The sequence below is a fragment of the Bactrocera neohumeralis genome, unplaced genomic scaffold (genome assembly GCF_024586455.1).
Source record: "Bactrocera neohumeralis isolate Rockhampton unplaced genomic scaffold, APGP_CSIRO_Bneo_wtdbg2-racon-allhic-juicebox.fasta_v2 cluster10, whole genome shotgun sequence".
Taxonomy (NCBI): domain Eukaryota; kingdom Metazoa; phylum Arthropoda; class Insecta; order Diptera; family Tephritidae; genus Bactrocera; species Bactrocera neohumeralis.
In genome coordinates, this window is record NW_026089623.1 from 14,508,804 (window position 1) to 14,535,006 (window position 26,203).

General features: G+C 36.1%; 1 protein-coding gene across 3 annotated transcripts; it reads left to right on the forward strand.

Moving 5' to 3' along the window:
- Window positions 1-978: 978 nt before the first annotated feature.
- LOC126765223 (uncharacterized) lies at window positions 979-21,459 on the forward strand. 3 transcript variants are annotated; one of them, XM_050482863.1, is made up of 6 exons: window positions 979-997; window positions 20,266-20,370; window positions 20,440-20,540; window positions 20,670-20,882; window positions 20,954-21,101; window positions 21,174-21,459. In XM_050482863.1, the coding sequence occupies exons 1-6, from the start codon at window positions 994-996 to the stop codon at window positions 21,344-21,346; spliced, it is 744 nt and encodes a 247-aa protein (XP_050338820.1). In that variant the 5' UTR covers window positions 979-993; the 3' UTR covers window positions 21,347-21,459. The 3 variants fall into 3 exon arrangements, with proteins under 3 accessions (XP_050338820.1, XP_050338821.1, XP_050338822.1); XM_050482864.1 differs by having other exon boundaries at window positions 20,965-21,101; XM_050482865.1 differs by lacking the exon at window positions 979-997 and having other exon boundaries at window positions 20,195-20,370; window positions 20,948-21,101.
- Window positions 21,460-26,203: the final 4,744 nt, after the last annotated feature.

A 26,203-nucleotide genomic window follows, 5' to 3' on the forward strand; every position in this document is an offset into this window, starting at 1 on the left:
ACAGAGACGAGTAGGTCCTTGTGACATTTACTACAGTGGCCATATAAAGGGGCGCAAGTTTGGTGTGGGATTCGTGGTGGGAGAGAGACTCCGTCGCCGAGTACTATCATTCACTCCGGTGAATGAACGTCTAGCCACAATCCGCATCAAAGCGAGGTTCTTCAACATATCGCTGATCTGCGCCCACGCTCCGACGGATGAGAAGGACGATGTGACCAAAGATGCCTTTTATGAGTGCTTGGAACGCACTTATGAGAGATGCCCCCGCCACGATGTCAAAATCGTGCTTGGCGACTTTAACGCCAGGGTGGGCAAAGAAGGTATCTTTGGCACTACGGTCGGTAAATTCAGCCTCCACGAGGAAACATCCCCAAATGGGTTGAGGCTGATCGACTTCGCCGGGGCCCGAAATATGGTTATCTGTAGTACTAGATTCCAGCACAAAATATTCATCAAGCTACCTGGCTGTCTCCGGATCGAAAAACTACCAACCTGATCGATCATGTTGTGATAGACGGAAGACACGTCTCCAGTGTTTTAGATGTGCGTGCGCTCCGAGGTCCTAACATCGACTCGGACCACTATCTTGTTGCAGTCAAGATTCGTACCCGCCTCAGTGCAGCAAAAAACGCACGCCAACAAACACAAGGAAGGTTCGACGTCGAAAAGCTGCAATCACAACAGACTGCCGAACGATTTTCTACTCGGCTTGCACTCCTGCTCTCTGAGAGCACTCGTCAACAACTCGGTATAAGGGAACTGTGGGACGGCATTTCAAACTCCTTACGTACAGCTGCATCCGAAACCCTTGGTTTTCGGAAAGTGCAAAAGAACAACTGGTACGACGAGGAGTGCCGCGCCGCAGCGGAGAGAAAACAGGCTGCCTACCTCGCAACGTTACGATCGACCACAACACGTGCGGGATGGGATAGATACCGAGAATTGAAGAAGGAAACGAGACGCATCTGCAGACAGAAAAAGAAAGAGGCCGAAATGCGTGAGTATGAAGAGCTTGATAAGAATCACCCGATATATAATAGTATATTATGTACAAATCAAATAAAATTATTAAATATGCGTTCATACAAAATTATACTCATTATACAATACATATATATGTAAGACCAATTCAAATCAAGATATTTTCGCTTATCGTTTTCATTCATGAACGCAAGCGCACTTTCGACAGGCAAGATTTCTTCATAAAAACAAACACCAATACATCTTCCCGAGCATGCCTTTGTCAACAAGCGAATTTTCGCGACGATGGCAAAAGCCAAATATCACAAATTGAACAATTTCTGATGTTTCTTCTAGAATGGAGAAGTGTTAACCCCGTAAGTCCACAAAGCACAGAAATAAGTGACAAAAGGGGCAACATAGTTCTTATCCATTTAAAATATTTTACAATTGTAAAATATTTTTCCGGGGCTCTCAAAAATCTGCGTCGATATGTATGCAAGCTCATACATATTTACGCTGGCTTGTAGGCGAAGCTCGGATTTTCTACCAACAACATAATGTTGTGACGCTTTGTCGTCGCTACAGTTCTTCGACACATTGACTCTTTGACAAAACGTGAGCTTCGGCCATTGGTTGCCCATGACAAAGGAGATTTCGCATTAAGGAATAAGTGTACACATTTACATACAAAGTTGTGGGCAGACAAATTTACAAACATTTTGCGTATGGTCCTTTCAAATTTGTTAACATGTAAATTATGTTTCGCCCGAACGCGGGGGGACCTCTACTGAAGTAAATCGAGTGAGTTTATATGACGAACTAAACTGAAATATCTTTATTTCACTTTTATTATGTGCTGTCTAATTCTACTTAAAGCGTGCCATAAATTATAGTTGATGGCCGCTTTCTAATTGTCGATGTGTCAATAACGTATTTGACCCATTTGTTTAATAAAGAAATTATATACTTACATATTGTTTATTTTAAAAGTAAGTGCTGTTAGCTATTAATGGCGTTGACTCCGCCACCTCTATATCGAAGCATCCCGTCTTCGAATATATATTCTGTACCTTATTAATTTGTGTCGATAGTTAACATTTCCTCTTTTTCTTTTTAATTTTTAATTTTAATATTTAATAGAATATATGTTATTACTTTTGTAATAAAATTGTTGAAGTTGTAATCTTAATATTATCAGTGGTTCTCTGCAACAATGGTTATGGGCCCAGGCCAGAACGCATAGGGCACCATTTGTTGTAACGGCAAATATTAACTGAAGTGAATTTTCAATTTCGTGTGTGCGCGGTTTTTATATAAGTTTTTAAAATGAGTTTGTCTCTGCAAATCGAAAAACTTGCAGAAGATAATTACGGCGTCTGGTCGGTATCTGTGCGCAGTGTGCTAATTACCACAGATTTGTGGTACGTTGTTAGTGATAAAAAACCAGTGGAGGCAACGCCTCAAGATGTGCAAAAATGGAACACAGCAGACCAAAAAGCCTTGGCATGCTTGTTCCTTAATGTGAAACCGACGCAATTATTGCATATAAAATCTTGCAAAACGGCATAAGAAGCATGGCAAAAATTGAAGCAAATTCAAATGCCAGTTGGTCCAATAAGAAAACTGCAGTTATGTATATCAAAAATTGTTGCGTTTGAATATGCAGCAAAATGATAGCGTGATTCAGTATGTACAGTTGTTTGTCGAAACGGTCGACAAACTAGCGGAATTAAACATACAAATAGCGGATGATTTGAAAGTCATAATATTGTTGTCAAGTCTTCCTAGCTCGTGGGAAACTTTTGTTGTAGCAATTGAGACTCGCGACGAATTGCCAACTTTTGACACAGTCAAAGCTAAAATTCTTGAGGAAAGTACGCGTAGGCAAGAACGAAATGAAAGAGAGGACATGCAAGCAGTGCATGCATGCGCAAACAAAAGCACATATGCAGCGCAAAAGCAACTAAGCAGCGTTAGAACACTCGATTGGCAAAGCGATGCAACGAAAGAAGTGAAGAAGCAAAATAAATTCATATTTAAGGGGAAATGCTTCAATTGTCAACGATCGGGTCATCGGGCAAATGTAGCCGATATCTTAACAAAGTCTTTGTCTAGGCAAAAGCACTGTAATTTTGTAAAAATGCTTGGATTAAATTCTAGTTTTGTTAAAAAGTAGATATATGTATAAGCTTAAGAAGAAGTGCTGAAGTTGTAATCTTAATATTATCAGTGGTTCTCTGCAACAAAAATAACCTAATATGATTATCACTAATAAAGCACTAAATGTCCACCAAATATGATTTATTTTCATTTCTTGTTTTATTGGATTTAACATGTCAAAGTTTTCCAATCTTAAATCAATATTTGTTGTTTCAAAATATGTATTCTTTTAAGAAAAATAGCTTACATTTTCCTTCTTTTAAATATTTAAAAATTTTTGCATTACATTATCTTCAAAAGTTATTAAATATTATATACTCCATTTATTGTATGATTATTCACAATATGTTTGTTGGAAACTATTATAGCATCGTCTTTTCTCTTCTTAATTGGCGGAGACACCGCTTACGCGATTATAGCCGAGTTAACAACAGCGCGCCAGTCGTTTCTTCTTTCCGCTACGTGGCGCCAATTGGATATTCCAAGCGAAGTCAGGTCCTTCTCCACTTGGTCCTTCCAACAGAGTGGAGGTCTTCCTCTTCCTCTGCTTCACCCGGCGGGTACTGCGTCGAATACTTTCAGAGCTGGAGTGTTTTCATCCATCCGGACAACATGACCTAGCCAGCGTAGCCGCTGTCTTTTAATTCGCTGAACTATGTCAATGTCGTCGTATATCTCGTACAGCTCATCGTTCCATCGAATGCGATATTCGCCGTGGCCAATGCGCAAAGGACCATAAATCTTTCGCAGAATTTTTCTCTCGAAAACTCGCAACGTCAACTCATCAGCTGTTGTCATCGTCCAAGCCTCTGCACCATATAGCAGGACGGGAATTATGAGCGACTTATAGAGTTTGGTTTTTGTTCGTCGAGAGAGGACTTTACTTTTCAATTGCCTACTCAGTCCGAAGTAGCACCTGTTGGCAAGAGTTATCCTGCGTTGGATTTCTAGGCTGACATTGTTGGTGGTGTTTACGCTGGTTCCAAGATAGACGAAATTATCTACAACTTCAAAGTTATGACTGTTAACAGTGACGTGGGTCGGAAAATTGGTCGCATCTGATTGCGGAGTGCCCGATGTACTCGGACATTAGGGATTTGGGTGGTATGGGGATTAGCTGGACTGATGGACAATTCGATGTTAGTGGTGTGATCTCCACTAGTCGGAATACCGAACAGCAAGGGTCGATTGCGCGTGAACTATTTATGCGGCGAAGGCGGTTAGCTGGAAGTTAGGGTTAGTTTTTGTATGATTGGTGTGTGTAAGTGATGTGTGTATGGGGTCCAACCACCAGTCCTGAGCCATATGGAAGCTCAACTGGTAGTAGTTTCAGCTGCGAGGTCTGACCGGAGACTTAATTCTGGTACCACGGGGAGCAGGAGCCCTTCGCTCCAACCTGCTCGTGCGGACTGGCCCCTCGGGGAGTATCGTGGTGGTTGTGGTTAAAACCCAAATCGCGGGAAGAACTGACTTTGTCAGTTGAATGTGGGGTTGCATTGCAACCGGGTGCCGGACCCAAAGCACGGCAGAGGTTTTAGATGGGCCTCGAAACCTACCAAGGTGGTTAGTGTGTCCATTCCACACTGCCAATTGGTACCGAAAATGCTTTGCATTCTCAGGGCGCTGATCAACGCATTGATTTGATCCGCTGTGCTTTTGAGCGCCGTGGAGTAAGACGTGAGAGCAAGTTGGCGAGTGCGACGACTGTTTGTTTGATGACAGGAGATATTTCGTTTTGCCCTCGTTCACTGCCAGACCCATTTTCTGTGCTTCCTTTTCCAGCCTGGAGAAAGCAGAACTAACGCGCTGTCGAAAGCAGCTTTGAAATCGACGAAGAGGTGGTGTGTGTCGATTCTTCTTTCACGGGTATTTTCCAAGATTTGGCATATGGTGAATACCTGGTCGGTTGTTGATTTTCCAGGTCTGAAGCCACACTGATAAGGTCCAATCAGTTTGTTGACGGTGGGCTTTAATCTTTCACACAATACGCTCGATAAAACCTTATATGCGATGTTGAGGAGGCTAATCCCACGGTAGTTGGCGCAGATTGTGGGGTCTCCTTTTTTATGGATTGGGCATAGCACACTTAAATTCCAATTGTTGGGCATGCTTTCGTCCGACCATATTTTACAAAGAAGCTGATGCATGCTCCTTATCAGTTCCTCGCCGCCGTGTTTGAATTGCTCGGCCGGCAATCCGTCGGCCCCTGCCGCTTTTTTGTTCTTCAAGAGGGCAATTGCTATTCGAACTTCTTCATGATCGGGCAAAGGAACGTCTGCTCCATCGCCATCGATTGGGGAATCGGGTTCGCCTTTTCCTGGCGTTGTACTTTCACTGCCATTCAGCAGGCTGGAGAAGTGTTCCCTCAATCATTTAAGTATGCTCTGGGCATCGTTCACTAGATCACCTTTGGGGGTTCTACAATAGTATGCTCTGGTCTTGAAACCTTCTGTAAACCGCCGCATTTTTTCGTAGAATTTTCGAGCATTACCCCTATCGGCCAGCTTATCAAGCTCTTCGTACTCACGCATTTCAGCCTCTTTCTTTTTCTGTCTACAAATGCGTATCGCTTCCATTTTCAACTCTCGGTATCTATCCCATCCCGCACGTGTTGTGATCGATCGGAACGTTGCGAGGTAGGCAGCCTGTTTTCTTAACGCTGCGACACGGCACTCCTCGTCGTACCAGCTGTTCTTTTGCACTTTGCGAAAACCAATGGCTTCGGTTGCAGCTGTACGTAAGGAATTTGAAATGCCGTCCCACAGTTCCCTTATACCGAGTTGTTGACGAGTGCTCTCAGAGAGCAGGAGTGCAAGCCGAGTAGAAAATCGTCTGTTGTGATTGCAGCTTCTCGACGTCGAACCTTCCTTGTGTTTGGTGGCGTGCGTTTTTTGCTGCACAGAGGCGGGTGCGAATCTTGGCTGCAACAAGATAATGGTCGATGTTAGGACCTCGGAGCGCACGCACATCTAAAACACTGGAGACGTGTCTTCCGTCTATCACAACATGATCGATCTGGTTGGTAGTTTTTCGATTTGGAGACAGCCAGGTAACTTGATGAATCTTCTTATGCTGGAATCTAGTACTACAGATAACCATATTTCGGGCCCCGGCGAAGTCAATCAGCCTTAACCCATTTGGGGAAGTTTCGTCGTGGAGGCTGTATTTACCCACCGTAGTGCCAGAGATACCTTCTTTGCCCACCCTGGCGTTAAAGTCGCCAAGCACGATTTTGACATCGTGGCGGGGGCAGCTCTCAAAAGCGCGCTCCAAGCGCTCATAGAAGTCATCTTTGGTCACCTCGTCCTTTACTATTTGTTACTTTATTTGCTTCATTAATCTTTGTACAATTAGCATGTTTATTATTTAACATGTCTAAAAAACAAGTATTATTTCTTTTTATCATACAAAATGCATTATTTAACTTTTTTTTGCAAAATTGACTGAATAAAATTTATTTCCACATTTTATTATTTCGCTTTCGATTAGTATTTTACCATCATTTATGAAACGGGTATTGCTTTAAATAACTTAAAAATATTTTGCATTTTTGGATATTTAATATATACTGTTATTAGATTATTTTTTGTGCAATTAAATTTTGAAACATCAATAAAATCTGATATTTTTACGTTTATTCTTTCCTCGCTTATTATTTTTTTGATCTCTGCCATTATTCAAAATATCCAGTTTTGCAAATGTAATCGTCGTGCTCGATCACAATACCGTGAGGCAGGGTTCTGTCGCCTGTTGCACGATAATGCGCGGTGTCATCGGTCGACGCTTGTCACTGATTTTTTGGCAAAAAACTCCATATTAACCATTAATCACTCACCCTACTCACCTGATCTGGCACCCTGTGACTTTTACCTATTTGGAAACCTTCATTTGCGCATGAAAGGGCACTGGTTTAAGGACATTTCAGCTATCCAAAAAGCGACGACCGATATTCTCAAGAGCATTCCGAAAAATGACCTTAAACACTCATTTGAAATGCTAATTGACCGGGCTAAACGCTGTATTGAAGCACAAGGAAACTACTTTGAATAAAAAAATATAACTTTTGAAAAATATTAATTTTTTGTTGTTTTTTAACAGTCCTGTTTCTTTTGCGACAGACCTTGTATAAAAGTATCAACGAAATATGTAAAAATGTCTTCATTGTGCATATAAGGAAATGAAATTAAACTTTAATATTGTCTTTATGTATTATTCTTTTTCTATTTTGTATTTTTACTTTATTTCCTAGGTCTTCTGCAACTATTTGTTTTTCATATTTATTTCTTTACCAATGTATTTCTTCATATATTATTTCTCTTTTTTTATTATGATACTGTAACATCTTTTCTTGAGCTTTTTTTAACGTGGCTATTAGGTCTACGTGGGTCTCTTTATTAACTAAAATTTTAAAAGGTTTTTTACCTGTTACTGAGTGTAATGCTTTATTATATTGTTGAGCCGCTCTAATAATAGCTTCAAAGTTACGAATTAAACTACTTGTATATTCCTGTTTTAAGCATTTTGAAATTTCTCTTAATGTCGAATGAACTCTTTCTATTTGCCCATCACTAGTGCTGTGACGTGGTGTACAGTAATAAATTTGTATATTGTCAAATTGTGCGGGATCCAACGAGAACAAACCTTTTTTACGGCCAGGTGTTCATGCAATATCGAATGTATGCTGGTGGGAGAAATGCATAGGCATGCCTTTATCTGAAGGTATGTTACATGACGGTCTTGCATTATCAGTTCACGTACGGCATCGATGTTTTCTGGCACAACGGCTGTTTTTGGACGACCTTCACGGAATTCGTCTTTGAGCGAGCGTCGGCCACGATTGAATTCTTTGTACCAGTTTTTCACAGTGCTATAGGATGGTGCTTCATAGCCATACAAAGATTTTAGTTCATCGGTGCACTCTTGTCGTGATAATCCACGTCGAAAATTGTGAAAAATGATCGCACGAAAATGTTCACGAGTTGATTCCATTTTTTGGCCGAGATGAATTTTTTAATTCCCTGTAAATAAAACAATTCACGATTAAATGACAAAACGTTCTGAGTGATGTTATGCTAAAAAATGTCAAACTTTCCAATGGAAATGTCAGATTGCACCTGGCAACACTTAGTGTTGCCCTAAGCCAGAATATATATAGCAGCCCTCGTACTTAGTCGGATTTGAATTGCATTTTACTTAAACCTGATTTATTGTCGATAACTACACTTTTTACAATCTAAGAATTGTAAAAGTTCTAGAATTTTTTCTTCTAAATTCGATTTGTCTTCAATATATTTTGTTGTTATACATTTGGAATAAGAATCAATGCACGTAAGAAATTTGTGAAATTGCTCCCGCTCTTTCTGTGATATAGGTGCTTCCTTCAGGTGTGCAGGATATTCCAGTAACTATTTTTGGATTTATATATTTTAAAATACCAACTATATCTTCTGGTATGTCGAATTCGATCACAAATCTTTTGTTATTGAAATAGGAAATTGTCTCCAAGACTGATATTTTGTTTTATCTATTACTTGCTTATTATTATTATTTGTTGCTTGAAATTATTTAATGGCTTTTTTGTTTCGTGAATTTTCGATTTCTATTATAGAATTGTCTGAGTGACTTAGTTCGCCTGAATTTGTTAAATTATTTAAAAATTACCTTGACAATGCGTCAGCAACCACATTCGTTGCAACCGGTTTATGAATTATTTTTGGTGAAAATTCTTCAATGAAAGCTCTCCATTTTTTCATTTTTACGTTTGGATGACATTGCGAATGCCAATGGCTGATGATCTGTATGGATTTCCAAATCCTTTACGTTAAAGATAATGTCGTAATGTTTTTAATGTCCATACTATGACGAATAATTCCTTTTCGTTAGTTGCATAATTTTTCTCGGTAGAATTTAAGGTTTTTGAAATGATTGTAATTGATTGCCCTTCTTGGGATAAAACTGCACCTACATCTGCTTTTGATGAATCAGTGGTTAGAACTATTTTTTTTTTCAAAATCTGGTTGAACAAATACAATTTGTTCTTCTAATGCTTTCTTTAAAGTTTCGCAAGCAGTTATTCCTTCTTGATCAAGGTTAGTAACTGTTTTTTTACATAAATTGTAATAGTTTCCCATTTTCTCCTTTCAAATGTTTTGTTAATGGCTTAGCAATTGTTGCGTAGTTTTCAATAAATTTCCTGTAATATCCGGTTATTCCTAAAAATCCTCTAACTTGCCGTAGCGTGTTGGGATTTGGATAATTCTTTATTGTTTCTATCTGTTAGGGATATTTTTTTATAACTGTGTGGGATACAACGTATCTTAAAAATTCAACCTCGGCTGCTTTAATCTTTGACTTTTCCATGCAAATTTTCACATAAACTTTTTCAAGTGTATGTACTATATATATTTTAAATTAAATATTTGTTCTTTTAATGTTTTTGAGTATTCTATAATATCGTCAATATAGACGTGACAAAATATTCCGATACGTTCGTGTAGATAGTTCATTGCTCTTTGAAATATACTTGAAGCATTTTTAAATATTCATACTTTCTTAAATATTATTTTTTTCTTTATTCACGGAAAATGCAGTTTTTTCAATATCTTCTTCCATCAATATTTGAAGAAATCCGGTCTAAAGGTCTATTGTAGAGAAATATTTAGATTATTCCAAATTAAAGGGTATAACCTCTGGATTAGGCATTGGATATCTATCCGTTATTGTTTTTTCGTTCAATTTTTTTTAAATCGATGACCATTCTTAGTTTTGAACTACCGTCCTTATTTACACCTTTTTTCGGAACAACCCAAACAGTAGAATTATATGGCCTTTTGCTATTCCTTATAATTCCTTTTCCAATAAACTTTGGATTTCCTGATTGACAAAATTGTTCGCGGATAATGAATATGGATATTGTTTCGCTCATATGGGTTTTTTACCTTCCGTTCTTATTTCTGCTTTGATATCTGTTCTGAATGGTAAATCCATGTTTATGTTTTATATAATTTTGATAAAATCCTCTTTAAGCAGTGGGATATTAATATTTTTAATTTCCTTACTATTGTTTTTATATTTTTCTGCAAATGCTTCGAAATTAGTTTCATGGGTAATATTGAAATTATTTATATTTAAAATATTAGTACCTCTTTTTTTGGAGTACATATATTTTTTATTTTATTATCGGTGTTATCTTCGACTTGCATCTTAAGATTTTTTTGTCCCAAGTAGTTAAAACTTTGTGTTTTTATATTTTATTTGGTTTTTCACCAATCCTTTTTTGTTTTACTTTGCCGGTAAAAACCCAAGGTGTTTAATAAAACTAAATCGTTGAGAAAATGTATTTTCTCTATTTTTGTATTTCCATAAATTAATTTCCGATTCGGAATATCTATTGTGGCTCCGATTTTATTTAAGAAATTAATTCCAATTAAGAGATCGCTCTCTAAGTTATCAATTTCATAAAAACGTTCTTGATTAATATTATGAAAATATCGGGTGATTTTTTAAGAGCTTGATAACTTTTTTAAAAAAAAAAACGCATAAAATTTGCAAAATCTCATCGGTTCTTTATTTGAAACGTTAGATTGGTTCATGACATTTACTTTTTGAAGATAATTTCATTAAAATGTTGACCGCGGCTGCGTCTTAGGTGGTCCATTCGGAAAGTCCAATCAAGAAATTTTCAGTGAATGGGCCCTAGAAAAGTTGGCAGAAAATCCGCTTTTTTATCGACAAATTTTGTTCAGCGATGAGGCTCATTTCTGGTTGAATGGCTACGTAAATAAGCAAAATTGCCGCATTTGGGGTGAAGAGCAACCAGAAGCCGTTCAAGAACTGCCCATGCATCCCGAAAAATGCACTGTTTGGTGTGGTTTGTACGCTGGTGGAATCATTGGACCGTATTTTTTCAAAGATGCTGTTGGACGCAACGTTACGGTGAATGGCGATCGCTATCGTTCGATGCTAACAAACTTTTGTTGCCAAAAATGGAAGCACTGAACTTGGTTGACATGTGGTTTCAACAAGATGGCGCTACATGCCACACAGCTCGCGATTCTATGGCCATTTTGAGGGAAAACTTCGGAGAACAATTCATCTTGTAAGTTGGCCACCAAGATCATGCGATTTAACGCCTTTAGACTATTTTTTGTGGGGCTACGTCAAGTCTAAAGTCTACAGAAATAAGCCAGCAACTATTCCAGCTTTGGAAGACAACATTTCCGAAGAAATTCGGGCTATTCCGGCCGAAATGCTCGAAAAAGTTGCCCAAAATTGGACTTTCCGAATGGACCACCTAAGACGCAGCCGCGGTCAACATTTAAATGAAATTATCTTCAAAAAGTAAATGTCATGAACCAATCTAACGTTTCAAATAAAGAACCGATGAGATTTTGCAAATTTTATGCGTTTTTTTTTTTTAAAAAGTTATCAAGCTCTTAAAAAATCACCCGATATTTTATGATCGCCTCTTCTTAATTAGTAATATTTTTTTATTATTATAAATTCCAGTTCGTATATATGAACTGGTTGCCCCCATATCTATTAAAATTCTAAGGATTTGCTCGGTTTTCATATCTGTTTTCATAATATGATTTTTTCCAATGTTATTAACTCTTTGAATTTTTGGTTGAGACTGTGTGCTTACTTGTGCACTTTCAATTTTTCTCTTTGGTATATTTGTTTGTTGATAATTGGTTTGCCAATTGAATCTGTTACTCCTAGCATGTGCTTGGTTTGTTTGTATAGGCCTGGGGTTATTTATTATTTGAATTGATTGATCCACGTCCACTGGTTCTGGACGATTTGGATATTTTTGGTTTGTTTTGAATAAATGTAACGTGAATTGTGATCTCATTTTCTTTGGCTGCAGTTATTGCGATTTAGCAAGAGCATTAAGCAAATCTGTAGGCGTTAAAGTAAAATGTATTTGGTTTAAAGGATAATTTAAACCAGTTATGAATGTTCTAAGCTCGGTTTCCCTATTTTTAGTATTTAATTGCTTTGTTATTTCGGAATTTGTTCCATGGGTCATTATTGTTATTAATTATTGTCTGAGTATGCTCATTTCTTTGTCAATTACGTGTATTGGCATTCTATCCGCATATGCAAAGTCTAATTTTGAAAATATGACCTCTAAATTTAAAACTGTGCGATGGTTTGTCAAAATGTCCTTAGCATTGCCAACAATCTTGTTTCTCAGTATTGTTAGGGCTCCAAAATATCTCCTACTCTCTTCTACATAGAGACTTATTAGATTTTTCGCAGCTTCCTTCCAGCTGACGTATGACCTTCCCGAGAATTCCGGTAATTATTTCACAATTTCTAAATTTTTATTGCATGTTATATTTGAGTCGTTAATTGTCTGTTTTTCGTATACTGCCACCTGCGTAGCTGTTGTTATGTTTTTTATTTGGTTATTTAGCTGAGCTATTTCAGCTCTTAAGTTCATCGTTTGAGTCGCTATCGGTTGAGCTATGTCTTCTGCAGTAAAATTACTAACCGCCATTTTTGAAAATTGTAAAATTATGTTGTCCACTTTATTTCTTTTTTTTATATATATTTAATACAATAATAATATAATTTATCTCGTTTTCTTTTTTATTTATGTATATTTAATATACATATGTATACGAATTTATCTTGTTTGACTTGACTTCACTATCACTTGTGAGTGTCATGATATTGGTTTGGCAATACTCACTATTTTTCATACTTAATACTAGTGGAATTATTTCCCATTTAATTATGAAATATTGTATACTATACTTACAACTAACTTGATGTTGTTGTTGCTGCTGTTGCTGTTTAATTTTTGCCTTCGTTGCTAATGCTATTGCTCTTGTTGCCTTTGCTGCTACTGTTGTTTTGGAAACTTGTGTTTTTTTCCTCTACGCTGGGCCGCTGCTTTATCGCTTTTAATGCGGATATACACAAGGGATTGTTGCTTTACAATAACAATGCTACTTTTTTAAAAGATAAGTCGTTACTTGAACGCTTAATGCGTTTTTAAAATTTTGTAACTTTTATGATCTAACAGGAGCTTTTTCGTTGCTCCTGGCCAATTATGTTTTGCGCGAATGCGGGGTTGTTTTTAAAAAGGTCATTAATGAACTGAGTCTAGTGAGTTTATTTAACATACTAAACTGAAATGTCTTTATTTTACATTCGTTTATACAACTGATTTCTTAAGCCTAAAAAGTTTCATCTTATGTACATTCTAGGAAGTGCAGATGTTAGGTGTTAGATGATGTGCTGTCTAATTCTACTTAACCCTTTTGACACCAACGTTGCTTCTGGGCAATTTCGGCTGTTTTGCGATTAACTGTAAGCGTGGTTTTTGTTTTGGTTGGCATATACTTAGTTATTACGGTACTTTTACGTGTATTCTTGGAATTTAATTAAGCAAATTCACTTTTGAAGAACATTTAGCAAAGTTATTTCAAAGAGATGAGTGTGCTTCACATCCACATCCAGTGTTAGAGAACAATTTGGATGGGATAATGGAAAAAGGAGAAAGCATAGAGATTGGCCTTTTTGAAAATATGAACAAAGATGAACGTGAGAAGGAATATTGTAATGTTGTAGATTTGTGCTTTGAAAAAGTTGACCCCAAGGCACTTAAGTGGAGAAAAAGGCCATTTCGTTCCCAAGCGAGTATTTGGGAAGAAGACAAAGTCTGGCGAAGCGACAAATTGAAATGACGCTGATAGAATATTTTTGCACCTTTTTTGATAGGCGAGTAATTTATTTGCTGACAATGCAAACTGAATTGTATGGGCTGCAAAAGCACGGCATTGAGCTAGAATGTACTAGGAGGATATTAAACGTTACATTGGTATTTGGTTGTACTTGGGTGTTCTAAAATTACCACAACTCAAAATGACATGGTCAAAAGACTTAAAGCTTACAGCTATAACAGATTCAATGCCACGCGGAAGGTTTGAAAAAATGAAGAAATGTTTACATTTTAACGATAACTCTAAACAACCCAAAAAAGGAGAGCCTAACTATGATAAGCTGTACAAGATACGCCCTTTACTGCAGATTCTCAAAGAAAACTTTGGTAAACCACCCCAGGAAGGACATCAAAGCGTTGATGAACAAATCATCGCGTTCAAAGGTATACCTTCCGTAATGTCATAAAAAATATACACTTTAGCCTTATTTAGTTTTACAGGACGATCGACTTACTATATAAACAATACAACCCAGCTAAGCCTCACAAATGGGGTCTGAAAATGTTTACGCGTGCTGGAAACTCTGGGTTAGTTTACGACTTAACGCTGTATGTTGGTGAAGGCACCTGTCCTGATAATGGATTGGGAATATCTTCGGATGTATATATATATATATATATATATATATATATATATATATATATATATATATATATATATATATATATATATTGATGTTTCAAGACCTGCGATTGTTGCTTCTTACAACAATGGTATGGGAGGAGTTGATTTGGCCGACATGCTTATGGAACTCTACAAGGTTAACCACCGTTCAAAGAAGTGGTACATAAGGATATTTTATTGGTGCCTGGGAACATCGGTTACAAATGCCTGGCTTTTGTATAGAAAACATTTATATTTGATCAACCCAACGAAAAAATATATGACACTTATTAAATTCCAGATAGAAGTTGCAATGGAGCTTTTACAGAGTACTACCACTACTACATTCGAAAAGAAGAGAGGACGACCATCGAATGTTGAAAGGGCTAGCTCTATAGTATCCCTAGATACTATGTCCCCAACAAGTAGTCTGTCTATCCCTCAGTCAAAAAAGTACAGGTTCCAACCGAATCCATCAAACTCTCAGCGTTATGCTAAAATGGAACATTGGGTTGTATTTGGTGAAAAAGGACGTTGCAGAATGTGTAACACCAATATCCAAATGCCTTAAATGCAAAGTCCATCTTTGCTGTAACAACAAGAAAAACTGCTTTTTGTCATACCACACCTAATTTTCAAAATAACATAGAAATAATTGTAAGCTGTTCAAAGAATATTTTTGTTTATTTTATATACCACCATGGCCCAACGTTGCCCACAAGCAACTTCCGGTAGCCGCCAAACCGATGAGAGTGGCGACTTAAAACTTTTACCAAATACTTGTTAAATGAATACAAAACCATTAATATAAAAAAAAATTGTCATTTCACGTGGAAAAAGTTGGGGTCGAAAGGGTTAAAGCATGCCATAAGCTAAAGTTGAAGGCCGTTCCCTAATTGGCGAGGTGTCATAACAAATTTGACACATTCGTTTAATGAAGAAATTTTATATATATTGTTTATATTGCGCATAACTGCTGTTAGCTATTAGTGGCGTTAACTTGCACACATATTTACATACATATGTATGTACGTGAATTTGTGCGGCCGCTTGGTCTTTTAATTGTTATCAAACATACAATGCCCTGCAAATAAATATATAACTTATTAAGCCTACATTATTTAAATATTTAGGTAATAATATATGCATGACTTTATTATATATTTCAAAAGATTTTAAGAAATTCATCATGAAATAGTTCAATTTGTACGTACATGCTTGTGTGCTTTGATATAAAATATACATATGTACATATATATGTAAATTACTAGCTGACTCCGCAGATGTTGTCCTGCGTGAAATTATGTGTTTTGAAATGAAAAGGAAGTTGAATTTATATTGTGTTGAAAATCATTTATTTGCGATTTTTTACATTTTCTTAATGTCACGCAGCCTGATAAACAACATTTTTTGGTTTCTGTTCCAATCCGTAAATGTACGGAAAATACGGTTTTCCAGCTCGTGTACACCCCGCGTATATCTGGCCATGTGAAAAACATAGCATTTCCAGATTTATACCATACACTTCTAGCGACTAACCTTGTGTCCTGTTGGTTGTCATCACAAATGCAATTTTCCCTCGAAACTGAATACGTTTGAGCTGAAATGGCAAATCGTTGGAACTCAAAGAAATTCGTAGAATCAAGCATTCTGCCCCTTGTATTCGATAGCTGCGTCGCAATCAGTCGGATTCCATTACACAGTTTCGGCGCATGAAGATTGCGAAACATAATAATGACAAATCCAACTTTGAGACGTTAATGATGCGGCGGCATACCAAACCTCTCCAAAGAATTTAAAAATCCCACTGGATAACTCACGCATCGTCTTCATTGTCATGACGATCGATCGATTTGTATGAACGCAAACCTTCCGGAATTTGACTTCGAATCTTTCAGTTTAAGTCACTAATATTGGTATGTTTGGCAGCTAAATTTGCGCGTGCACTATAGCATAGTTACGATAATTTGGCCAATGTTCGGATAAACTTTTGTGATAAGTTCATCTTTCGTTGAAGTGAATTAACAAAAGACAAGTGGAATTGATATCAAACCACTGGAAGTATCAACCGGAATTCGCCCATTTCCAATCCTTAGCGAATATGTCGAAATGTTCATCGCGAAAAGTGTACGAACTTCACTGGCATGCGAAGTAGCTATCGCATCGCCCATCGTTTGACTCTAGTGACTATCATGTCCTAGTAATTGGATTTGCTGCCATGCTTCTCAAGAAGTTGCACACACCGTACTATTAACAATACGCCATGACTCAAATGAAGTTGAACCACATACATTAATCAAAAGTAAATATCCTACGAAACGCTTCATTGCAGTTCACGCAGCTACCCATTTGATACTTGCTGATCTCATCTCGTTCAAGGACAATAACCGCCAAGTTGTTTTTTTATGACGTACTTGCAAACGTATTTGATCGATTTTGTCAAACTGCAATTCTCAACATTGTTATGAGTTTTGAATCTGAAGTAGACAATAGTGGCGATATTCACTCCTCTAAATTGAATGCTGAATGTTGTGGCATTGTCGTCCATAATTTCCACTTTACATTTCCGAAAGAAAAGCACGTGGATAGTGTTTCGTGCATTTATTGTCTGACATACAAACCGAAGTGGGATTGTGGTGTCCGCAAGGTCCATGAAACATATTGATTTTCACCACTTCGCATAATTCTGGATCTATCTCAAGATCAGGAATTTCCGCAGAAATATATAAGTTGCTTGAAGAAAAGTCGTGCTGTGACATCGTGAAAATCGCTTGCTAATTGACCGCGATCCGTAATTCTGCACGTATGTCATCGCATCCTGCGAGTACTTGTGCATGTGCTTTGGGATGCTAATGTATGTTGATGGCAAAAAGAACCCCAACCGATATTAGCGCGACCTCTTTGTGGCATCGTAACAAATTTCAATCTGTAATTGATCACTTTGTATGAAACACACATAACGTTTTCACTGAATAATTTTCAATAATTTCTTTTGAATAGCCGAAATAAAGAAAGCAAACCACCGAACTCAAATAATTTACAAATAAATCAGTTGGGTAACAAAACAAATAAAAATGAAAAAAATATGTGTATGGAGAAGTCACTTTTTGGAAATTTACGCTCTTAAGTCTGTTAAAAAGATTTTTGAAGATTTTTTGAAGATTTTCTGAATTTTCCTTTTGTACAAACAATCCTCATTGGATTCTCTTCAAAGTGGTTCAAACCATTTTTCATTTCATGCAACGGTTTAGTCAGCTATAGCGAACAGACAAAAACCCAACATTATATAAGATATGCAGAATCGTTTGCGCATTACAAATATACGAACCTGTACGCGTACATTTCTAAACATTGAAATTAGCATAATTTTTCTAATTTAATAGTGAACAGCTTCGCCTACAAACCAGCGTAAATGTATATTTATGTTAATGTATGAGCTCGCGTTCGCAGAATTTTGCGAGCCGTGGAAAAAATATTTTAGAATTGTATAATATTTTAAATCGACAAGAGCTACATCAGTTGCCACTTTTTTCTGTACTTTGCGAGCTTACGGGGTTGACCCTTACAATTTATGATTTTTAGCTTTTGCCATCGTCACTAAAAGACACTTGTCGGCAAAGGCATGCTCGGGAAGATGTAAATGTGTTTGTTTTCATGAACCCAGCAAAACTTGCGTGACCGAACCCCAATAGTTTTACACAATTTTTATTTGTCACTAAGTTTCCCTCAAAAAACTTTGAAATGAGTAAGAAGTCAATCTATTGTGTCTTTTGTTCGTTTTACTCGTATATTATAAGCTCTCCACTCAACAGATGTTAAGCAAAAATAAAACAAAAGAAGACAAACAAATTTTTTTAACTTTTACCGCGTATTGAAAACGATGGATGTGAAAGCGTACAGCATGATACCGTGAATTCGACGGTTGCTTGTTCGTTGTGACAAATTGAATTCGAAGAAAAAAGATTTCGGTTACAAACGGGTCGTGAAAAGAATTGTGCATATTTGTGCAAAATTATTTAAAATATCTATTCGAATTGTATTTCGTTCAATATTTGTGACTATTTGTGACTATAAGAATATTTAGAAAAAGGGTGAGTAAAGGAAATGATAATTAATATGAAGAAAGATACATTCAGTGCATATATGAGCCGGGAAAAAAGGCTTTTAATCTAAGTGCATCTAAATTTGTGAAACATATGTAAATTTTGATTGTGATCCTGATGTGGAGGGATGCATCTTAGTAAGCTCCCCGATAGCTATGTTAGTGATAGGAATAACAGTGATAGTAAAATTTTATAACTAATAGAAAATAATACACCTAGTTCTGAGTTAAAAGCTTGGGCTTTAAGAAATAGGGTATCCCACAATACAATAACCAATCTTCTGCAAATATTACGTAAAATAGGTTGCACAGATTTACCTCTAATGGCTAAAAGTCTCCTAGGTACCAGCCGAAAAAAAGTAAATATTCAAACGATTCCAAGTGGATCTTTTTTATATAGAGGAAATCAAAAACATTCTGAGAAAAATTCATTTCCTGAACTTGAAAATTAAAATAATATTGTGCATGATGTGGGAATAGATGACCTCAAATTATTCAAAAATTCGAATAGAGTATTGTGGTCTATTCTAGCTTCCATAGTTGATTTTCCAAATGAATTACCGCTTACAATTACATGCTGTTCTGGAAGAGAAAAACCTTGGAATATTAATGATTTTTTAAAAGAATTTTGTGAAGAAGTTAATTAACAAAGTTCAAAACAAATAAAACATTTATGAACTGACCACTCTTTTAAAAATTTAAGTGACAGATCACATCACATTAATCCTTTTAAATTTAGAGAAAGGTGTATGTGAAAGTTACATCAATTGTTGATTAAAAAGGCAATATAAACGTAAGCAAAGCTAACGAAAAATACATTTTTTTTTTTTTCAATTTAGTTCCTTCGGAACTCGGTCGAATATGTAGAAGTTTAGATGAAATCAACAATTGGAAAGCGATAGAGTTTAGGCAGTTCTTATTGTACATAGGTATATTTCTTCTAAAAAATATAATATAAGGCTACTAACATGCAAGAAGTCTTATAGCACTGAAGCCAATGTTGCCCAACAAATCTTGGAACAATTCGTTGTTTTGTTTGGAAATATATACGGACACTATTTATTTAGTTGCATTATACATGGTTTACTTCATTTAACTGAATGTACCAACCAATATGGTCCTCTAGATAACTTTTCCGCTTACAAGTTTGAAAATCGCATACAGTATTTAAGAAAAACTTATAAATAGCCCAAAATATAATCCTGCAGCAATTACATTTAAGGCTTGAAGAAAGAAATATTGCAGATTATACTTGCAATTAAATATCCAAAATTTATTCGTTTAATATATGTAGATTTAAAAAAAAGAGAAATATTCTTATTATTTTAGTCTAAACTTAGGCCCCATAAAAGTAACAGGCATGACAGAGGAATCTGATATCGCTATAGTATAGGCACATTGTTTCTTGGGTGTTGAAAACTATTTTCAAGAACCATTGGAATCGTCATCTCGTTTAGATATTTTGTTGGCAAATAAATTAGATCCATATTTGTTTAAAATAGAAAAAGACAATATAGTTTATAAATATTTTTCTATTCCGGGCAAGCTTACTCTAATTCCCATTTTACGGTATTTTATTATATTATGTTAAGTTATTTAAAATGAATTTTGATGCTGTCAAATTTGTATTTCTTTCTTAAAAGGTGCATGAAAAATTGTCTTTTCAGTTTTCAATTTCTTTTTACGCATTTGTTATTGTAGATCAATTGACATTGAAACGAAAGAAGTTCAATATTTCTGGTTGCTACAACTCAGAGGCAAGCTTCTCAAAGCAACAAGTAAACAATTTGTCTGTGGACGGAAACGGTAATCCAATATATTGTTGAAATGCATTTCTTAAGTTTTTTTACTTTATTATATTAATACCTTTTTCAGATGTTTTTAACATGTTAAAAACTATTTCCCCGCAACTAGAAGAACTGTCTTCAAGAGTTGGTAATATGGAAAAGAAGATGGACAGCTCTTTGAAAGAAAATGTAAGTTTATGTCCATAAAAGTTTTTATTGTTCTATAAGTATTCATCAATGCAATGAGGACGGGTTGATTAGATATTGTGGTTTAAGCATTATTTAAGTATTCTCTAACTGCACTTTTTCTCTTTTCAGATAATTCATAAAAGCGAAGAAATGGCCCAACAAAAGATCGTCCACGAATGTAAGGTGCTAATTCGAAAAGTTCATCAATTAGTATGCCGACTGACTGGCCAAGAAATCGACAACACCCAAACAAAAATTGCTTTCATCCTACCCTTAACAACACTATCTGCAGCTTTAAAAATGGGTGAAAGACTAAAATCCGAAGAATTTGCTAAAGCAACGGTTAGTTATGTGTACAATTTCTTCACTAAACAACATTTATTTTGCAAACTATTTTCAAACTATAGGTAAAGTTTATTTTAAGGATGAAAGGCATTCCCGAAAGGGTGTGTGATGTGTTGCGGCATCTGCACACTGATGAATTCCTGATTTTATGTAATTGGGACGGTAGGGGAGGCAAACAACCGCTATCAAAATCTCTATTGTCCAACATATTATATGGTAAATTTAATACATACATATTTACCTAAAAAGATGCATTTTAAATTGATTTTTAATTGCATTTTTTTTTAGATCCTTTCATCACATGTGGATTTGCAAATTTCGAACAACAAATTCGGAAGTCCATCAAAAAGAGCCACCATAGATATAAGCAAAAAAATATAGGAAGCGAAAAGCTGAGGAATCATAATATTATAATTATTTTTTCGATATATATGTATATATATAATAATTTATTTATATAGAAATAATTTTTAAATGAAAAAAAAAATTAATGTAATGTACTATAAATCTAAATAAAATGATTTTATTATTATTAAAATTAATAAAAACATTGTAATAAAAAAGATCTTTATAATTTTGTGTTTGGAACTTTAGGTTGAAGGAATGTCAAACGAATGTCAAACGAATGTCAAACTTTCCTGAAAGCAGTTCTGTTGATTTGTCCCGAATTTAATGAAAGTGTCAGAAAGAAGGATATAGTTTTATTGCAGCAGAAAATATGTGAGCGAGAAGGTGATAAAACATCACATGTCTATAAAAGTTTTGGGAGCTTTTTTGATTCGCCCTTAAGAACGTGATGGGAAAGAGTGACAACTAAACCGGCACGCGTTACCGGCAAGTCATTAGGTAACATGACCGTCACTGCTCTAACCAGAGATAAAGAGATGAACACTCTCCTGTCACTGGAAAGTGAGAACCGCTCACCTACCAAACTTCGACAGTTGACCGGATCTGGTAGGTTTTGACGTTTTGCGATTGGAATGACTGAAACGGCCGAATTGAAATTATACCAAAACAAGTAAAGAAGGGCTAAGTTGTGGTGTCACCGAACATGTTATACTCTCGCTTGATAAAGTGATAATCGAGATTTCATTATACGTCATTTACATATTTTTCAAATACCGTATTTTTGTAAAGTTTTAAAGGCTGGGTGCAGCTTCCTTCTGCCATTTCTTCCGTAAAATTTAGTGTTTCTGACGTTTTTTGTTAGTGATTTTCAACATAACCTTTGTATGGGAGGTGGGCGTGGTTTTTATTCGATTTCTTCCATTTTTGAATTGTATATGGAAATGCCTGAAGGAAACGACTCTATAGAGTTTGGTTGACATAGCTATAGTAGTTTACGAGATATGTACAAAAAACTTAGTTTGGGGCGGGGCCACGCCCACTTTTCCAAAAAAATTACGTCCAAATATGCCCCTCCCTAATGCGATCCTTTGTGCAAATTTTCACTTTAACATCTTTATTTATGGCTTAGTTATGACATTTTATAAGTTTTCGGTTTTCGCCATTTTGTGGGCGTGGCAGTGGGCCGATTTTGCCCATCTTCGAACCTAACCTTCTTATGGAGCCAAGAAATACGTGTACCAAGTTTCATCATGAAATCTCAATTTTTACTCAAATTACAGCTTACACGGACGGACAGACAGACAGACAGACATCCGGATTTCAACTCTACTCGTCATCCTGATCACTTTGGTACATATAACCCTATATCTGACTCTTTTAGTTTTAGGACTTACAAACAACCGTTATGTGAAAAATACTATAATACTCTCCTTAGCAACTTTGTTGCGAGAGTATAAAAATGTATTAACGGAGGGATTTTTTGTAACAAAAAACTGTAACAAATCTAAATATTATTCTAAGACAAGGCGCTTATTTCCAGAGATCTACAAAACGTACAGAGACAAATAATACATCAAATTAAAGTGTGCGATCTGAAACTTTGCACAAATTTTACAGATTTTAAATTCATTGAACCACTTTTGATATATTTGCGTTTAAAGTTCTTAAATTTTTACATTAAGCTAATATAAGCAGCGCTTCTACAGAAAAGAGCATATATGTAAGAGAATGAATAATTACAAATGTTTCCGTCATTTGCTTTCGTTACACACATACCCACATACGCGAAGGCGCAAGTGCAAAATCTAACAACATCAATGTTGTCTGCTCGGCAGTGGTCGGCATTTCATAGCAAAATTTTGCAAACTAACTTCACACGTACGCTTACGCTCTATCGTTCAGTCGTTGTCGAGCCAGCAAGGAATTAACATCACGCAAAACTATAGCGCAAAACCAAATATACCCTGCGAGAAATATTTTATGATTCTAAATGCCTTTGGTGCCATGCAATGCCTCTTATGTTCCAAGTCTTTTAAAGATAATAGGGAATATATCCTTAAAAGACATTTTGTTAATTTTCATTATACTCTTAATTATTCATAAAATTTGCTGAATTTTAGTTCCAATTTCTCACTGGACTACTTTTCTTTCGTGCTCACCAATACAGTGACAGATCCTCTCATGCCGACCACTGCTGCTCGGTAGCAAAATGACAATAAGCATAGATAACTTGATACGAGACTCTTCGGTTCGAGAGAGAGCTGTCAAAACTCGCATTTTTTATAACATTTGCCAATGATGCCACTGCTGAAAAATATTAACTTGGGTATTTAATAAATTATACAAAACACTAAATTAAACACTTTGAAAATGCATACATACATATATATGTAAATGCTAAAATGCAAAATCATTAATTAATTTACATAAACATTTATTTTGCCAAAATATGTTCGCACAGTTTCATTTCACACTAATTTCGTGTGCTTTTCTGGCATCCCGCTTTTTTCACTAACTGCTGGTTGACGGCACCCTGATTGTGTTTTGTTGCCAGCTCAGAAAACAGATCAGCTGCAAGCGAGAGAGCAAGAAAAGAGATTCTAATCAAGTTATCTATGACAATAAGAGAATGACGAATATTACAAATGTTTGCTTTGGCATGTGCACTGGTACATACATACATATGCATGCGCTAAGGCGCTATCTACGATTTGACATGCGCTCTCTTCTATGTTGCACGAATATGTATGTACGAGCTAAGGAACACTGCGCTTTGACATGCGCACTCTACTTTGTTTAATATTCACACATACATACTTACAAACATATGTATGTATATACATATGTATGGGCGAAGACGCAAGTGCAAAATTTAACAGAAATATTGTTGTCGGCGTTATTTTGATTAGAAGTGTTATTGCGTTAGGTAAGCTTTGAGTCAGTTCAGTTTTCTTCCAAAAGTCAAGGCGGCTATTACCAGCGAATACATGCAAACTACATCGAATTTCAGTTCAGATTCAGATTAATTATTAAAAATAAAATGCCAAACCAAAGGCGAATTAGACGAAAAAGGAGTTTAACAGGTCGAAGAGAAGAGGTGAATGTTATAGATAAAAAGGAATTTTTAATTGTTAATGTATGTATGTATATGAATTGACCTGTTTTATTAGAGCCGTAGTCATGCAGGATCTGTGGCAAGTTATTTCAAAGCTGCCCTAAACTCCGTAGTTCTTCCGGAGTATAGTTCGCTTGGGGATTTGACTAATATATGTTTACACTGTAAAGCAAAACATTTCGGAAGTGAAAAGGTACCTGTACTTTTCATTGTTTTGTATTCGTAATATATGTATGTATATACATACTTATTGTCTTAATATTTGGTTGAAATTGTTACTAGGTAAGAAATGGCTTTACGACATGTTGTCATGGCGAAAGAGTTAAACTTCAAGAATTACGTGTACCTGAGTTTTTGAAAGCTGTGTTAGAAAATGATTTGAGCTCTTGGCGGCAGCTAAATAGTTCGTTTGCTTTTGCATCATTCGAAGCGAAAAATGCGGAGCCTACAGGGCGCGGACCAAAATGCTTCCGAATACATGGATCAATATATCATAGGGTAGGTCCATTGCATGCAGATCATCCTTTAGAATCCTCCTACGCCAAGCTGTTTATTCTTGACACGGATCAAGCAACTGATATAAGGGCACAACATAATTCAAACTGCGATAGGTATTTGCTGAGAGAAATCCACGAAATGCTTTCAAATATTAACCCCTTGGCAGATGAGTATAAGCATATGGCGCAGGTTGAACGCGAAGAGGAACAGAGGGCCAGAGAAGAAAATTGCAATGCTCGCCGAATTAGCATGCTACTTTTGCTTAGATCAATTATTACGTGATATTCACCAAAATGAAATACCTTTTGGTGGAAAGGTTATTTTATTAGGTGGTGATTTCAGGCAAGTTCTTCCTGTGGTGCCCAATAGCTCACGCGCCGCTATAGTTGGTAATTGTTTGAAACGGTGCTCACTTTGGAAATTTTTTAGGTGTCTCAAACTCTCAACGAATATGCGTTCTAAAGAATCCTTATACAACAGTTTTCTTTTGCGTGTTGGAGAAGGTCGAGAGCTCTCTCCAGAGTCGAAAATCAATATACCAGAAGAGATAATTTTTCTAAATGAGAATTTAGTGGATTGGGTATTTCAGCCTCAGTCTGGTGTTATTAGTCAAAACCATTTGAAGGATCGGGCAATTATGTGTCCAAAAAATGATCACTGTACGATAATAAATAGCGAAATAGTAAATATGTTGCCCGGTGAAGAAAGGGTATATTATAGCGTGGATACTGTCGTTTCTGAAGATCCTCAAGAGCATGTCGGATTCCCTACAGAATTTCTAAACTCCCTTAATTTCAGTGGAGTAGCGCCTCATGAGTTAAGGCTTAAGGTTGGAACAGTTGTGATGTTAATCCGCAATCTTAATACATATGAAGGGTTGGTCAATGGGACTCACTTGATAGTAAAAGCACTACATTGTAATTGTTTGGAGGTCGAAATTTTAACCGGTGAATCACAAGGGAAACAAATTTTATTGCCCCGTATAAATTTACAGCCCAGCGAATCAACACTTCCTTTTATTTTAAAGCGTCACCAATTTCCAATAATTGTAGCATTCGCAATAACAATAAACAAATCTCAAGGGCAGACTCTAGCAAGAGTTGGTGTTTTCCTCAAGGAGGATTGTTTTACGCATGGCCAGCTGTATGTCGCATTGAGTCGAGTACGATCTTCTCAAGATATCAAAGTTAAGACTTACGACCAAAATAAAACCACTACGAATGTAGTTTTCCATGAAGTACTTGAATAAATTGAGTTTTTATAAAAAAAAATATTTTATTACTAGCCCTTATAATTTAAGTAGAAATTATGTATCTTCTAATTAAAACTTACTTTCCTCCACAATTTAACGGTGTAA

Coding starts and splice junctions, on each gene's coding strand:
- LOC126765223 (XM_050482863.1), top strand. Junction 20,371..20,439: donor TTTGTCTGTGGACGGAAACG/GTAATCCAATAT, acceptor TACCTTTTTCAG/ATGTTTTTAACATGTTAAAA. Junction 20,883..20,953: donor AAGAATTTGCTAAAGCAACG/GTTAGTTATGTG, acceptor CTATAGGTAAAG/TTTATTTTAAGGATGAAAGG.